Below are 17,452 nucleotides of genomic sequence, written 5' to 3'. Positions count from 1 at the left end.
TCAAGATATCATAAAGTGCTATAATTTCAATCAAAGCCCACCCACTGAGTCTGATTTTGGGTGAGATGACAAACACCCATTTACTTCTGAACATCAGGAAAAATAGTAACATCCCAGCACAGTGTCACACAAGAACTTAAATGCAATTATCACAGGGTACACTTCATTTGGTTTTCTGAATTGCTTTGGCAAAACATTGGTCTAACCAGCAAAATGATCATAAACCCGGACCACCATGACAAGCTGAACAAGCCAGAGAGCACCTAACATGTATGGTGCTAGCACCAAAGCAATTTAACCACCAGATGGTCAGAAATAGATGAGAATTGATTAATTCCAAGAAATATGGTTAAAGCAAACAAAGACAATAGAATGAAAAAACAAGACTATTTTGATGTATGCAATGCCTAGTTAGTTTATCAGCTGTGCTTAAAAACAAATGTTTTCGATGGCAAACACCCCCATTTATCAATCATTCTCTTAATCTTAAAAGAGTTTCTGAAGACACTTGTTTTATAAGTTTATGCTCTCTTTGGTGAATACTAAACAGCCCATCTCAAACAGCTTAAACACTTTAGTTCATTCTATCCAGCCTCTGGGTTTATTGTGCTTTTCCATCTCCAATTTTTAAGAACAGACCTGTGCAACACTTTTGAACACTACCTATGTTCCAGAATGTAAGAAAAAGTTTATTCACACAACAGCCATTTGTACGTACAATCAATTCTTTTTACAGTAGACATAATGTACAAAACATTGCAACGCACGTAAGCCCTATCCCTATTAATAACTTCAACTCCAGAACATTTCAACTTCTCAACCCATAGGAATTAAATATATATATTTTTAAAAAATCAAAGCAAAAAATCCACAGAGACAAAAGCAAGATATCCCATGTGGAAAACTGGTTTATGGTTATGTTTATTTCCAAGTAAAACCATCTTTTAAAGATGATATATCAAGTTTTTTTTGAAGAGAGGTATAATCTCTTTATTCCAGAGATAATTTGGATCAGAACCCTCTGCTAGAAATTTCACTCCTTTTCTTGTGTTTGCACTCAAACTACAGATAACCACAATATCACTTGCTATTGTTTTTGAGACTGGTCAATCATGTATCAGTACTCCATTAATCCAAACCTAAACTTCAGTTGTTTAGGGATGCTTTTCCATTTGAATTTCAAATAAAGCTGTTGTCTTAATCTTTTTTAAAGACATGCAGTCATATGCAATCACAGTGTATTGTCTACAACACTCAATATAACTATTTTTGGGAAGCTCTAAATGCTGTAAGCTACCAAACATCATGAGGACAGAAAAGAACTTCCAGCATCAATGCTCATGGAGCAGCTGTAATTATGCAGCCTATTTCACATCAACAGTAGCAGACTTCTCCCTTTTCAGTTTTCAAATACTAATAGAGCCATATCAGCTTCAATTTCCTCAAGCTAAACATTTAAAAATGGCACTTTAAAAGATTTAATATTCTACTTATGAATTCATTGTTGTTCTGGAATTCATCTAAAGTTGTTTCATTCCTCCTCACATAATCAGCAGATTTAGTTTGGTGAATCTGCTCAAGATAAAGGAGAACTATTTCACATGTCAGACAAGATTTCCTATGTATAACAGACACAATGTCATTTTAAAGAACATGTAAAATCAGTATGGATTATATGCAGGGAAAACAAATCCACTGCGGTACAGAGACTGCACAGAGACTGAATTCCTGTTTCATAGACTCTAGTTGCACCACTAAAGAGTGCGCTTTCAATACCTAAAGTAGCAGTGCAAGTGTCTACTTCCCTACTAATAATCTGAAACTCTGGCTACCCTCTTCAAAGCAGGTATTGTTACTTAGTCGGAAGCAGCGTAAAACCGCTGTTTTAACTTCTGGTCATAGAAACTCTAATGCTTTTTGGCACCTGGGAAAATAAGCATATTCACATCAGCCTCCAGCTTTGGAATCTATAGGGGTGTTTTCTCCTTAGCTGTGTCCAATTAACCAGCTTTTAAATTCAATGGTAAGATTCCAACAAAGCCTCCAAAACAGGTCTCAAAAATTGCACACTGTGAAGTTGCAAAGAGCATCTTGTATGCATTAATGAGTTTTGACACCCTGCCAATTACAGGCCTAACAAAACATCTCACTGTATGTATATATACAGACACTAAAGTAAGCTTTAGAAATCAATGACTAAAAAAATAACCTTTCATCTTATTCAAATACAAGCCTTTGACCTGTTTACAGTTACTCCAGTTACTCCTCAAAATGTTGCTTATAAGTTAGTTTCAGTGCAATGACTTAACTTTTAAGTATATAGTTACAAGAAGGCTCATTAAAATGCTAAGAGGTATTCATTTTTATGCAGAAAAAACCCTAGAAAATAAAGCTTTAATTCTGCTGTAACTCATTTTAATTGGTAAAATATTTGCCATACAGAAGCATTAAGTTTACTGTGGATGGTACCTAGATCAGAGTAATTCAAAGCCCCCAAAGATTATATTTGATCATTGCCTTGGGTAAACTTATTTTTAAATCTGAGAGGCAAGACAGCCATTTTTTATTCTTAAACGATACTGAATGGCAACTTCAATTTAGTCTTTTTTTTTTTAACTCTGACATAGACCAATATAAGCACTCTGTGTTAAAACTCAAATCTTAAACAGTAGTACAGCATTGGGAAAAAAAAAGCAGCTCAAATACATTTTCCCCAGATTCAGTATTTCCATTGTGTCAAGTCACAATATAAAAACCTTCCAAAAAAGTTTCAAAAAGTTTATTCCTCCTCTTGTGTAAGTATAAACAATCTGAAAGTGACCAGCCAATGAAGTGAACTACAGGTACATGTTAGTTTTCAGTGGTTACTACACATACCACTCCCTCCGAGATATTACCGCGCCATCTAAGTGAGAAACAAAGTCATCTTCCTCATAAAATTCACCATGCATAAACCCCATTCCAAATGTTCCACCTTCATGGTAATCCACTGGTCTTTCATAATGGTCCTGGTACCTGTTAGTATTGTCAACATTGTTCAACTCAGGTTTTCCAGGGTCTTCTAAATAATCTTTAGATATTAAGTTCATTGGGTGCTTTGTTTCTTTTTTTATACTGCCAGGGTAAGAACCCATATCATCTGACTGAAGAACATCTATTTGGGACTCTTTTTGCATATCTGATGGTGGAATGTAGCTCTTAGCAAAGTAGTCACCGCGGAACGTCTTTCTTCTCTTATAGCAGACGGCTCCAACCAGAGTACCAAGAAGTAACAGCAAAAGAACCCCACCCACCACACAACCGACAACGATACCCCAAGTGTCGTCCTGCTTTGTTGGCAAGGTTGATGTTGGGAAATTTATTATTCTAGGTTCTGTTGCTAAACCTGTCGTGCCATCAGTCGAAGGATGCCAGGGAACCGTGGGCAGTCGAGTGGTAGTAGTAGGAGGATCTAATGGAAAGAGCAAAGAAGTAGACAAGACACAGAAAAGGCACAGAATGTCAATGCGAGCTAAATCAGTTAAGGGTTTATAAGAAAGCAAAGTTGATGGGTATGTTCTACAAGAATAGTTTTTCATTCTCAAGTTCATGGCACTACAGAAGTCTTAAATTACTCACAAGCTTTGAACTAGCTTCCTTACACATGGTTTGGAGTTAAGCTGCAGCAGTACAGCGAGTATGAGGATTGAACAAAATAAAAATAACCTTCAGGTACAAAATTTGCCCTCCTCAAAATAAGGAGATGGAGTTTTTCTACTCAGATGTTGACTAAACATCATTATTTACTTCCTCCAAGGAGGAAAAACTCAAGCAGTCTTCTAACCTTCCATCCAGCCATAGGGAATTCTGGAGCAAATTAATTCACTATGCCACAGTGTCAACTATTCCACATTAAATTCCCCCTTTAGAAATAATTCAGGGCACTGAATATAAGAATGAAAAACCATGAGTTGCGTGCTCAGTCACATGAACTACTGATTTTAAGCTATTCTCTCAAAAAACATTTGTTTCATTAATAAAACTTACTCAGCCTCACCTTGGGATTAGTGAAAGCATAGTTAAAAATGGCATGTATTAATCTCAAAGTAACATTTATGTTGAGCAAGGAGCCTTCAGGTTTTTAAAACATTAAAAAATTGAAACATTTGAACCAAAAATTATATCAATGCATTCCTTCTATAAGCCATTTGATTCTTCATGCACAAAGAAATTTCCATATTAATTCCTCATTATAAAATATAAACTGATTTCATGTCAGGTTATGCATGTAAACAAGAGACGGCCAGATACCAAGCTTCTCCAGCATGCAGCTTTTTCCTTTGTTCTTTAGGTCTATTGGAGATGTATGCATCTCTATTGCAGGCAAGGTTCCAAGTGATGGGCTGATGACACGGAGACCATACCAATCAACCACAATATTATATACAACTCCACTTCTTATTTCTATGCCACACTGAAAAGAAGTTACTTTTAGCCTTGCCCATTACAAGTTAACTATTTTAAAAATCAAAAAAGGAATTCTAAGCATGTAATTATAACTTGAACCTTTCAGAGAGAATATTGCATGGACAGCCTAATATATCATGTAATTTAGTTAAATGCCCATAAGCAAGATCCATGAAAGCAGTACTACCACCACATTAGAAGTACCCAAAATTTACCACCATAAAGTAAACCAGATAGAACTAGATCTTTGTCAAGCTCTGTTATTTGACAAATCACAATTAAATAGCCTTAAGTATGATTTTTAATCTCACCACTCAGAGACAGACATGCAATTTTCTCATACTAGACAGAATTCTCACATTTGTCATGATTACTACATACCTTGCTGCTGAATGCAACATTTTAAGCATAAGTAAAGGTTTACACAGTTTTTCAAAGGGCAAAATTTTATTCCTTAACTACGTGAGAACTGATGGTTCGTTAGGGAACTATGCATAAATGGAATTAATTTGACAGAAGAGAGGAAACTGAACAAGAAAGATGCACTACCAAAATGAATAAGAGGAATTCAGATTATGATTTTAGTAGAAATTGACTTAAAGTGAGTTTGGTAATTTAACAAAGAAGTAGAGATTAAAGAATCCAAGTTTACCAGGGTTCTATGTCCCACACATCCCTAGGTCATGAAGTTCAAATCTCTCCTCCTTGAAAAGGTATTTGCTTAAGACACAAGATTTATGACCTTAAAACACAATTTCAAACAGTACCAGTAAAATGCTTCCAGGCTATATATAGTTCTTTGGCTCTAATTATTTGGCTTTGTAATTGTTTTGCCTCTGACACTGAGGTCCTAAGTCTTATCTCTCTACAATCACAAGGATGTAGTATTTGTATCCTGGCAAATTTTACCATTGCATATATGAAATAAGCACAGTGGCAATTACAACCTTATTAATACATTCGAAATTCAGTGTTTTACCAAGAGTTTTTCCTTCAAAACTTCCCATTCATTCACCAGTTGTCAGGCTGTCCAGCTGCATTACCAACAAGCACTAATTAACATATTAAATCAATTGCAAACACAGGATCAATTAAGCATTTGTTCATATGTATTCCTGCAATACATAACCATGATAGCTCTAAGATTTATTTATTTTGGTACTTTTTATTGTTGAAGAATGACAAAATTAAAACTGTACCTTCTTGTTTACAAGGTCAATTGCTACTAAGAATATGTGAGTCCACTTCTGACATCACCCAGAACTTTCTAAATGTAAGCTAATTTTTTTTTCTTCCTGTACCAAGCAAGTTTCCCAAATGGAGAGCCACTTTAAGATGAGGAATGCCAAAGTTTTATGTCCACCTCATAATATTTTGCTTGCAAATAACATCTCGGATGTCATCTCCAAATGAAGAAAATGCCACTCATATCTGTAGCTATGAAAGATGACACTATTTCATTTCAGCAAGTTCTTTAATATTTCACATAATCACTGATAAATGTTTGACTTCTTAATGCTTTCGACAAAACATTAAGGGCATAATTTAAATTTTGTTTCATATGGCACTTTATTCAAAAGCAACAATTTCCTACTGATGACTTCCTTTAACACTTTATTTCGTACCCAATGCTTAACAGCTCTTATCTCTTTCACTGATGTAGGCTTCTGTTGTTGCACAAAGCACAACATATTAAAATATCCATGTGGGTCAGGGAGCTGAAAGTATCAAATTCTGGAAAATACCTGGGTTTAGTTTAAATACATCTTGTTTACAGTTTTTGTTTCTTACTATGTTCTGGGGCCTGTTCAAATCCTTATTACATGTACCCTGCAGTAATGATGAAGACAAGCAAAGATACCAACAAAATTTTTCTACTCTTACATAGCTACCACCCCCATTAAAATAAGAGACATAATTGAACAAAGCAAAACCCAATTTTCTGGTATGAATATAGCAAGGAAATTGTCTCCTTCCATTTCCTAGTTGGTTTCAAAGCCTTTGACACCGTTTTCTGCCAATAAAAGCAAGACTTGCTCTTGATTTCAAATGAAGTTCTGATACTACCTCAAATTAAAGGACCATGGTCCCAGTGCAGTGCTTAGTTTTCACACTCTTAATTGTTTTCCAGATGTTTCCCATCAAAGTCAGTACCAACTTTCAACAGTGTCAGCTAGATATTTTTATTTTTCCCTTAAATGACTATTCTTGATATAGTTTTCTCAGGTCTTACAATACCAACAACTTATCTTGGGCAGGGGAGTTTCTACCATTAAGTTTAGTAGAGGCATCCAACTAACATAACATGTTTCGCATCCCAAACACTACATCTCCCTGCTTCAATCCTCCTGCTACACCACATCCTTCAAATTTCTGGGACTCACTTCTGCTTCTGTTGCCAATCCAAAGCCAACAATAAGCCAAATGTCAGAGAGAAGAAAGTAGAAAGAGATGGATAAATCATCACTAAAAATCAGATCACTATCTTCAAAGTTTTAGGTTTAAATCCTGTCTCGGTATTATCAGCTTATCATTGTTTAAAAAAAAAAAGTCAACAACAGAACACAACACTCTTAAACCAAAAACCATTTTGGATTTAGCCTACTATGAAGTATTTGAGAGGTAAAGTGACCAGTTCTACAACAGGTAAGATAATTCAATACTGTCATAATTTATTTGGGTTAGAATTTGTCATATTACAGAAAAAGTTTTGGAGAAAAAGGTTCCTTGGAGACTTGCTGTGTGTTAACATAGACAGTCAAAGTCTGTCTGGTTCCAAAAGCCACAACAGAGTGGCCAGAAATAGTTCTCTCTATTTGCAAAAACCAATCCCACACCATTCAAGATGCAAATGTCCCCTTTTTTTGCCTCCTACAAGACAAGGATCTGCTATCAATTACATCTAATCCACAAGTGAGTTGGCTTTGAACAAATTACAAGATCTCTCTTTGCATACACCATTTTACTGAGTGGCAAGGACCTGCCTGTATATGTATTACTTGTATGTTTGCACAGATACATACATACTACTGTGTCTTGATTTGCTGTTCTTGCTAAATCATCCTTAGATGTTAAGTACTTAAAAATTGAATAATAATTCTGTGCAGTTAGGTCTTAGAAATCAGCTCTTTCAACTGCTGAAAAGCTTATGTAGCAACTCCTTTATGACAGCAGGAAAGTCAGCTTTCCATGGAGGAAGACTCAAAGTCTGAGAGCAAATGATTTGGAAATTTATGATTCTTTCTTTCTTTCTTTCTCCAGCCACTGCTACTCTAATGTCAAGTAGTCAGTGAGGATACTGCATAACAGTCTCCCCACAGTGTCTTGCCTACAAAGGTTTCACACTGCAGCTCAACATTTTCCTTAGGATTCTTTTCAGTGTGTGCTCCCCCACCTCTATTTTGGCAGCATAATACTAATATTGCTGTCAACAGTTTCTCTCATCAATCAGCCACTTTCAAAGTTCAGTGTGCTTTTGTGGTTTCTAGCTGGGATTTTCATGCATCAGATAAAAGACTTTGGTATTTTTTTGGGACTCAAGAGAAACTTATTATTATTGTAACCTCCAGCATGGAAGACTATTCAGGAAGACCACTGAAAATTCAAAGCCTACTAGACCAGGGAGCAAAAGCCCTTTGCTAAAGAGCAGTTTGTCAACATCCCACCAATATGTAATTTAGAAAATAAGAGAGTGCCCGTATTCACAAGGTGCTCTCAGAACAGAGGTTTATATATGAAGCAGCAAAACCTAAAACCAACTATCAGTCTCTGCTATGTTAATCCTCACAGTGTCCACTCTACAAGAAGGTGACCCCTTGTGCTTACAAAATACACCTTTCTAGGATTGCTGCCTAACAAAGGCTGGTTTTACTTTTAACAAAAGTAATCTCTTCCAAAGGCTGTCATGACAGAAGAAGTATGTTCCAACCTTAATGCAAGCCTCACAGGTCACCTCTTCCTTGCAAGGGGAGAAAGGGAAAGCCTCAGTATACAGTATGAAGGTGAAAGAGTCAAGAAAACAAAATTCAATTCCTTGTGTAAGAAAACTGAGTAAATCAATATTGCACAAGGAAGAGCTTTATATATCAAATTGACAGCATGTTTTAGAAAACTTACTTCAATGCTTGAAGTCCACTAGAAGCATGACTTGCTTTTGCTGGACAACTATGGAAAAAGTTTAGCTTTACCTCATTGAATTAATAAAAATTGCAAAAATGACTAGGCCTTAAATGCCATATAAAAATAAGTACCACACTTCAAAAACTATTTGAGTATTTCTCTATTCCTATAATGATGTAGAATCTCCTGAAGCCGGAAGCTGAAGATACTATTTAGTTCCTGTCAACTACTTCTCTTTCATTTCTGTATTTCACTTCAAGAATATTAACAAGATTTAGGATCACAACAGAACTTATTAAAAATGTAGCTTTGACTTTAACAATGAATATCAGGACCAAAACCAATCTTTTGCTCAGCTATATTCCAAACCTACAACACATTTCAACTTAATAGGTATTTTTTTCTAGCAGTTAAAAAGCTTAACAACTACGAGCATGGTGACTGTTCAAAAACATTAACTTCATAAATCCTTTTTGACAGCTTCATAATTAAAATTTGAAAGATGGTGTGATCATACAGCTTTGTCTGTTAACTTCCAAGTTTTGGTTCACATTTTATACCAAGTTTTATGCAGTGGCTAAGAGCAAAGACAGAAAAATAAGGTAATTGATTATTTCAGCTTATTGCTCTACAGTACATCACTGCCATGTTTACTATTAATAGATACCTGGTGAGTTAAGTCAAATATTACAGGTGGTAAGTGAATTGATTATTGGTCACTTGCCCATCCTGCATCATTTAAGGGCTTTTCAATTAAAGAACCAATCACTTTGTAAAGTTATTTTCAAGAGTTACAATAGAACGTACTTAGTATTTGTTTCTGAGAACAATACAGGTGTTACACTTATAATTGCTTCACCTCTCCTTTTTTATCAAATCTCCTATATACAAAAAGTTTATACACAGTGCTTTTAATAATTTTGTCAGCATGATCAACATAACACTTTTAAAGACTGAAATTTACTGAGAGCTAAAACCTTTATTATTATAGGTGGACCTACCTGGCAGAACCATGACACTGTATAGACTGCACAATAAGTGAGGCTCAGTTTTGTTGCTCCCTGAAAACAGCTAAGGTTTGCTAATTGCAGTTAAATTGCTACAGTAAAACCAAGTTGCTGAGCACAGCTGAAAAGCAGCACACACATAAACAGCGTCCATCAATTCACAGCAAACGCCAACTGCTGCAGCTTAACTATCTCTGCACTGAGCTGTTTTAAACTCTGTAAGATTTGCATTAGGCTAGAACACAAACCATCACCACAGCCCAACTAGCCTGTATGCCTACCCTGCATTTTAAAAACTTGATTCATTTTAGAAAATATTATCTAGGATTTCCTGGTTGACCTGTTTTAGCCTGTTAGTTGAAAACATAATTGGAATGACAACCTTTAATTTTCATGCATGACAGTCACGGTAAAAAGCATGAGGTCTATTTAGATCACATAACACTTACAGAACTGACAACTTGAAGAGTGGACTTGAAAAAAACTTTTCCCCATTCCTTAGAATAAGGCTGAGAACAGAGCTATAAACTGCACTGTTATTTTTTGAGCAAGTGTATTTGAAAGTTATATTTGAGTCAAACCTTTTACCCCATTTAATGATGATTTTCTAATTTTTTGAATTGATATTTCTTACAATGTGCCAGTTTTTGTACTTGTTTTGAGACTGCTATGCAGCCATGAAGTCTTCTCCGTAGAAGCAGCCTTAGAAACAAAACATCCAAAAGTAACTCTCACAGAAATAACTTTCATAACAATTGGCAGCACTTGAAATCTTTTCAATTATATAAAATTCTAGGTATTAAGTAGTTTACAAGTAATTCAACTGTCTCAAACTATTTAGAAGTTTCCAGTTAACTAGCTCATTGACTAGACAGTTAATTAGAACTTACTAGCTTTCCACAGTGGCCTACAGTGACTGACTTCAACATTATCATTCATTCTAAAGATACAGAGAACTGTCAAAAGTGAATTCTGACTGATACGGTTTCAAATATTTTGTACTTACAGTTTTAGTCCTATATTCTCATTTTAACTCTTAAGTGTTCAAATGGAGTTTTAACAAAGAAGTCATCTATGTATCCACCATCTCTGCATTCTCTAATGGGCCAACATGTGCTTTGACTTAATTTACTTAATGAAATAACTAATGTCAAGAACTTACTGGAAAGCAGCAACACAATACAAGATAATGAAGTTCTAATTTTCACGTCTATTATCTTCCTTCAAAACCCCGATAATATTAGCATTTATTCATCAAGCTAATTTACTTAATCCCTTATGGAAATCTGAACAGCTTTTCCACATGTGTATAGAAGTATTCATGCTTACTGTAAGTCATAGTGCTCTTTCACATAAAAGGTGTCACAGTAAAACATTAATTACATTGTGTTAATGCTGCAAGAATGTGTGTTCCAGCAGCAGTAGTGCTACACAGACACACAAATTCTCTACATGGTACTAAGTAGATCAGCAAGAGTTCTGCATGAGGTATTTAACTTGAGGATTACTGGGTATCTGCACCCTGAGAAAATTACACAAGTAACTGGTATAAAATGGACACAATTCAGAACATAACTCTAACTTCCTTAAAAGAGCATGTTTAGCTTTTCTAAACATAATTGTTTTCCTTCCACTAACATCTGTTTTCTCAATTTATTAAAGACAAGGTATTACTTATTGCAGTCAATGTGTCTTGTCAAACACAGGTTAACACCGCACAAAAAGTAAAATTACCAAGAGAAAATAATCATCTCAGAAGCACCTTAGCCATAAGAATTTCCACTATATGTTCCTATTCAAGAGTCAGTTTAATCCCAAATTGTGCTGTAGCTTTTAAATCCACACTTTCAATGGTTTTTCACACAAAAAGCATATATTTTTCCTATATTTCATGCAACAACTGGCTCTTCAGTTTGCTCATTTGACCACTGACAAAAAAATATTCCAAGTTAACATACTGTCTTTGCTAAGAAGTAAAACTTACCTAATATGTAGATAGTCTTCTGATCACTTTTCTGACCAAGAGCATTAGTCACCTTACAGATGTAAGTCCCAGTGTAGTTATAAGTCAAAGGGCTGCTGAATTGCAGAGTGTTGTTAACAGCCAACAATCCTTCAGGCCACTGTCCATCCAACCTAAAAGAACAGTTCTATTTCAAATGTGTATATTTACAACTAGTTTAAACAGAAGGAGTTTAAAATAGTATTGCCAATAATCTCTAGAATGAATTTTTCACTGTGCTCTGACACTTCCAGTGGGCTTCCCTTCAATATTCTCAGTGTACACCTGAAGGTTTACTCAGTATTTAATTTCTGGGCAAAATCCTTTCAATGTCAGATCTGCTGGAACTAGCAAGCTGTCTAAAATCAACACTTCTACAGCTAAGCAAACAACATCTCAAAAGGACTTGGAGGAACAAGACAACCCAAGCTCTGAAAACTAACAGTCTAAGAAGCACTTCTGCTGTCAGGATTAGCTGCCTGTTCATTTGCATCCAGTAGATATTTCTGTCCATACATTCTTAATTTGGAGGACATTTTGACTAGAACTTCTGAGCAAGAATTCCAGCACTTTCTCCTCTCCTGAACTGTATTTTCTTACCTCCCATCACTCTTCTGTCTAAATTACAGCACTGAAATGGAATGTGGTACTTGGCAATACACCTGGGGAAACAACTGGTTGAATAATTATTTTTTATCAATTGACTTTTCTAAATCTATCATTTCCCTGTACAATTCTGTCTGAGATTGCAGTAACAACTGTGCAAACACAAGAGAAAAAGGGAAGGACAAAGGCCCTGGAACTATTCTTAGAGAGTTGCCAACTGTCCATTAAACATCTGTAATTCCATGCTATTGAAATCCATTTTGATTTATCTAAGTACCTATTAATGGCCAAGCAGGCCTAAATCAATATTCAAACTAGATCACTAGATGACAATATCTTGAAAGCATTTAGAAAGTGTGATTTTCTTTAAAGTAGTATTGAACAAAAAGGCAACCATCACTTTAAAACAGGTACTCAAAGGAAAAGAAAAACACTTGACAGTTAACACTAAATACAATCTTCAGAAAATGTAGTTCAAGACAAGATCCCTAGTCCTTTGCTATGATTATTGCCCAGAATTGATGATAAAAGTCATCAGTCACATACTTCATAATTCACAGTACCAGAAGTACTTATTTCAAGAAATGTTATAAAAACAGTCAAGTGGTTTGAAAGCTCTATCCAAATAAAGTTCTCATACATGCAACATTTAAAAATATTACTAACCATGAAAATCTCACTATCCCAGTAAATACAATGCCATCTTGGATTCCAAGGGACAAATCTCATTGGTAAGGTAGTTCTACAACCTATTGTAATCTGATACCAGTCAAACAGTACACAGTTCAACACTTCTCCAACACAGCACTTCTCCAAGCTCAAGCTACCCTTCTTTTACATGGATTTCCCCCCTACACATGAACTTTCTTATTCACTAGTACTAGATTTTTGGATGGGTTTTGTTGGTGCTCAGAAAGGCATACCAGGTTTACTCCAGAAAATTTAGATTTCCTGTAAAAGTTTCTTCCATTTTAAGTTTAGGAAGTCTAGCAGTGATCTCTGAAGCTCAAGTGGCTTTAAATGTATTTAAATAGGTTCATTTCTTCTAGAATTGTGAACATTTGTAGTATTGATTAGTTCTTACGTATGTTTCAAATTCAAATGAGAGAACTAAGAACCTAGTGCATCTGAAGAAGCAAATGGAATAGCTGTTGGGGGCTTTTTTCAAACACGGGAGTTTTTATGCGCTGAAATTTCTCATCACAGTGATTTTGAGCTAAGCCTAGGATGGTAGTCCACAGATTCATGAAATGTGGATGATACATAAGCTTTTAAATTTTTTCGTTAGAGGCATATGTAAATAATAGTTGGATGCTTATTAGAGTTATTGGTCTTTGCTCTACATGCTGTAACACAGAAAGCTCAGTATGCCTTGAGTAACTAAAGACACTTTACCCTGAGAGTAATGACAAACTGTTTAGGCACATAAATTTACAAGATATCACCTGTATTCATACAAACACACATCTTGTACTCCCCTTTTAAAAAGCTGGATAAAACCAATATGACCAATATAAGTCACATACTCTTTGTTTTCAAAACATGCATTTACTGTAAGCAAAGTGATTACACCACTTGAATCATGTGCCAAGTCCCTTTTCATAAATATTTACCTGGTCCACATGAATTCCATAGGTAATGGATTTGCATCGGCATTACATTTGAGCTGAACATTTCCTCTTCCAATGAACCAGTTTCCATCATACCCAGTTACTGAAACTTCTGGGGTATCTGACAAAAAAAAAAATCATCTATGAACAATCACAATTTTTACATTAAAAGTGAATCATGTGTAAGATTATTAGAACAGACAGGTACTTTTCTCCTGTGGTTTTTTTTTGTTGTGTGCTTTAGTTGCTGGTTGCCTTTTTGTTTTTAATTTGAAGACCACCACCAAAATACACAGAGAGCATGATACAGTTCCAAGCTACAACATTAATATGCAGTAGTGAACAAAAAGTTTTAATCAGTGCAACTTTCCCAGTGTGTTTTCAGCAACCACACAGCACCCGGAGAAGTAAGAGGACTTCAGAAAAAAAGAATCAGTTTCATGTTTTTGGGAAGGAGGAATGGTAACTTAGAACTACTCCTCACCAACAAGATACAGCAAAGGACCAGAAACAACCTTAGGAGAAACCGGGTAATTAAGAAATCAACAAAAAGTTCACAGATGCCAACTGTAAAGATTAAATTATCATTGACATCAAAATATAGAATTATGTTATGGCTTTAAAAAGCCAGGAGGTGATTTCAGAGAGGTGTTGGAAAAATATTTAAAAGCCAAGGAACAGACAAGCTAGTATGATTTGGGATAAACTCTGGAGCCAAAATGGAGAAGCAGTTGCAAAAGCTAATAAGTGTTAGGGAAGACTGAAGAGCACACGCTGCTTCTTGCTTGTTGCTGCATACCTTACTATACAACCTTGTTAGAAATTCTGAAACATGCATTAACACTAATCTCAGATGAAAATATTGAAGACCAACTTGCACCCTCACTTCATTTTCAACAGGAAACAATTATTTTATTCACTGTTTGAGACAATACAAATCCTCTTCAGTTTTATTTCTGTATCAATGACCCTCCAACCTAGAACTTTATTTCAAGACCAATAAAATAAAGCAGTGTTAATCACTATTTTATGCCAAAATAAGTGATTCTTTACCAAACAGAACAAAACCAAGCCAAAATCAAACTCCAGTCAAATCAAAACAGCCAAGTCTACTTTTCCCAGCCGCTACATTTGTTCTACTTGAACTGACAGACTTCTGTGATTTAGGAACTTTAAAGCAGCACACAGCCAAGACAGGCCACCAAAGGACCAACACGAAAATAGCTGGTTTTGTTCACATATGTACTGTCTAACAAAAAGGGACCACATGCCTAAAGCTTACTTGTCTTAACTGGTTTTAACTAAGCAACACTGTAAACCACCTTGTTTTGTATTCACGTCTTTTAAAAGCCATAAATTTTTTAAAGAAGCCCTGTGCAGGTTTGAATTATATTATTATGTTCTTGTTTCCTTGTGCTAGTTAGAGTGGACAAAGCTTGGTAAATAATCTGAACGTAACTTAAGACCTATTTTCAACTTAGCATCTCATACATGAATTTCCATTAGCATTTTGAATACTGCTGAAATTGTAAGACGCTATAAACAGCTTTTGTGTCAACACTCATGTATATCTATGATTCAATATCCAAAACAGTAGAAATGTAACAGTATTCTAACTTCATGACTTTATTTTCCATACAGAGACCCTAGGTTTTTACTCCTGCCTGACCTGCCTCTTACCGCAGCTTTTCTATACAGTTTCCATTTTCCTGAAGCAGAAAGTGCTCATCTCCTTCCCGTGGAACACTGATTAAGGGGGAAGTTGCAAGATACAAACCAGGAGTAATTACCTCACAGCATACTTACACTGTATGTCCAACACGTAAGGGTATCGCATCTCCTTTTCAAAGGTGGGGTGCCTCACAACACAAGTTATGTGTCTTCCTCTAGCAAATCGTGTCGGGAGAATCACATAGTGGCTTACAACTGTCACTGTTTCATTTGGAAACAAAGTAGAGGTGGGTTCCATTTCACCAAGGCCTCCTTCCCAGTCAATGTGCGCAGCAGGTTTTCCAGTGGCTGCTGTACAAGTGGCTGCTACTGTCCAATTTGCACCATCTATTAGAGGGTTTGGTCCTTTCTTTAAGCTCACAACAGGTTCAACTAAGGAGGGGGAAAAAAAAGAGATTCAAACAAGAATTCCACATCTTTGAAAGTGTCACTACTTAAGTTAAACAAGATCTAATCCGCTTGCAAATGCTCATGTTAATCAGACATCCTAGAAGACTACGCGTATCTCAAGAGATGACAGTTCCACAAGGCTTTGGCCTGCTGACACTACCTGTACTGTCAGTTTGTGTCTCTTGAAATCTACTTCAGTGTTCTAACATTAGGAGTTTAAGCTTTTCTTGATCACTGTTATAGAAATTACTTCCAAGCTGCATCTTTATTATATATACAAACTACACACTGAATAAAGGATCTAATAAGTACACAGAAATATGCAATTGTACATGAAATTTATTTAAGTTTTTAATATACAAAGTAAGCTATATGGAAATAAAATTCCAGTAACAAAATACCATAAAAATAAAATTCATTGTTTTATATAAAAATAAATTTTTTGCCTATATATATATATTTTGCCTACATGGAACTCAATACTAAGACTAAAGTAATTTGCATGTGGAAGGAAGTGACCTCCTCATAAAGCCACTGCTCACCCCAAAATTTTAAAAACTTGGGGAACACAATTCTTTCTAAAAGGAAGTTGAGCTCTTCATGGACAAGTCTACTGCTGAGGACTATAGACTAAAAAGCTTCCAAAAAATTTCCTTTTGCTTTAGCAAATCTGTTTTGGCCCTGTACAAGCCACCCACCAGCTGCAGCCCAAGTCAGAAAAACTACCTGGTGCTTCAGATACAAACCATGGCTGGGCTGTTTTAGAATGGCCCATTTGTGTCACCAGTTCTGTAAGGGACAGGTTTGCAGTAGTGTACTGGCCTGTTCCACAATCCTGGTCTCTTGCTCTAATCTGGCTACTGAAGTCCTCTGAAGGAAGGTCATTGCTACTCACCATAATGCTTCAGAATCCACCTCAGTGGATCAGCCCTCACTAATCACAAAGCAGAGATAAGTCTTGCAAGTTCTGTGCCTTTCAGTATCAGAAGGAAAAAAGTTAGTTCATGGAATTTCTTTCCAATAAATTGAAGCTGACCCACAGACACATCTTGTAAGAGAACGGAGCAAAGTACCGTACCTGGCAAGTTCTCCAACTACCTATACCTTCCAAAGATAACAAATTTTTTCAGCTTCAGCCCATTTAGTGCTAGGAACAGTTTTTGACTGTTTTCTGCTCAGTCTAACACTGTTCATGTCTGAACAAGTTGGTTTATCATTTGCTCAATTATACTAAAAGAAAAGGCAACTATTAAATGGATAACCTTACAAAAACGTATCTTCTGTTCTATGCATAGAAATGCTTGAAGAAAACAAGTTGTTATGAAACTGAAGGATTGTTTGAGCAGATACCAAGAGCAAATTATTCTACTTTGCTTCTCTGAATGACCACCCTGTGAGATTTGTTAGTAACACTACTGAAAATAAGCCAATAGCAGGTTATTTTCTACCAAGTTGCACACTCACTCTTCTAGATCTGAAGTATTTTTAATACAGCTTCTTTCAAAATCTGATTCCCTGCTCTGCAACACCAGCAACAGCTA

At 35.8% G+C, this 17,452-nt stretch overlaps 1 protein-coding gene across 2 annotated transcripts in view; it reads right to left on the bottom strand.

Moving 5' to 3' along the window:
* The window catches only part of NECTIN3 (nectin cell adhesion molecule 3), a 57,498-nt gene that overhangs the window by 11,671 nt on the left and 28,375 nt on the right, over nucleotides 1-17,452 (bottom strand). The window contains exons 3-6 of one of the 2 annotated variants that reach the window (XM_059493871.1): nucleotides 15,597-15,893; nucleotides 13,794-13,911; nucleotides 11,557-11,708; nucleotides 509-3,451 (exon numbers count right to left, since the gene is read on the bottom strand). In XM_059493871.1, coding sequence (XP_059349854.1) covers nucleotides 2,868-3,451; nucleotides 11,557-11,708; nucleotides 13,794-13,911; nucleotides 15,597-15,893 — 1,151 coding nt within the window. In that variant the 3' untranslated portion in view covers nucleotides 509-2,867. Of the gene's footprint in view, nucleotides 1-508; nucleotides 3,452-11,556; nucleotides 11,709-13,793; nucleotides 13,912-15,596; nucleotides 15,894-17,452 lie in introns of those variants that run through there. The other variant, XM_059493872.1, reaches the window with a different exon arrangement.

This window comes from Ammospiza nelsoni, chromosome 2 (genome assembly GCF_027579445.1).
Source record: "Ammospiza nelsoni isolate bAmmNel1 chromosome 2, bAmmNel1.pri, whole genome shotgun sequence".
NCBI classification, from domain to species: Eukaryota; Metazoa; Chordata; class Aves; order Passeriformes; family Passerellidae; genus Ammospiza; species Ammospiza nelsoni.
The sequence above is the reverse complement of the archived record's forward strand: the minus strand, read 5'-3'. Positions and strand labels throughout refer to the sequence as shown.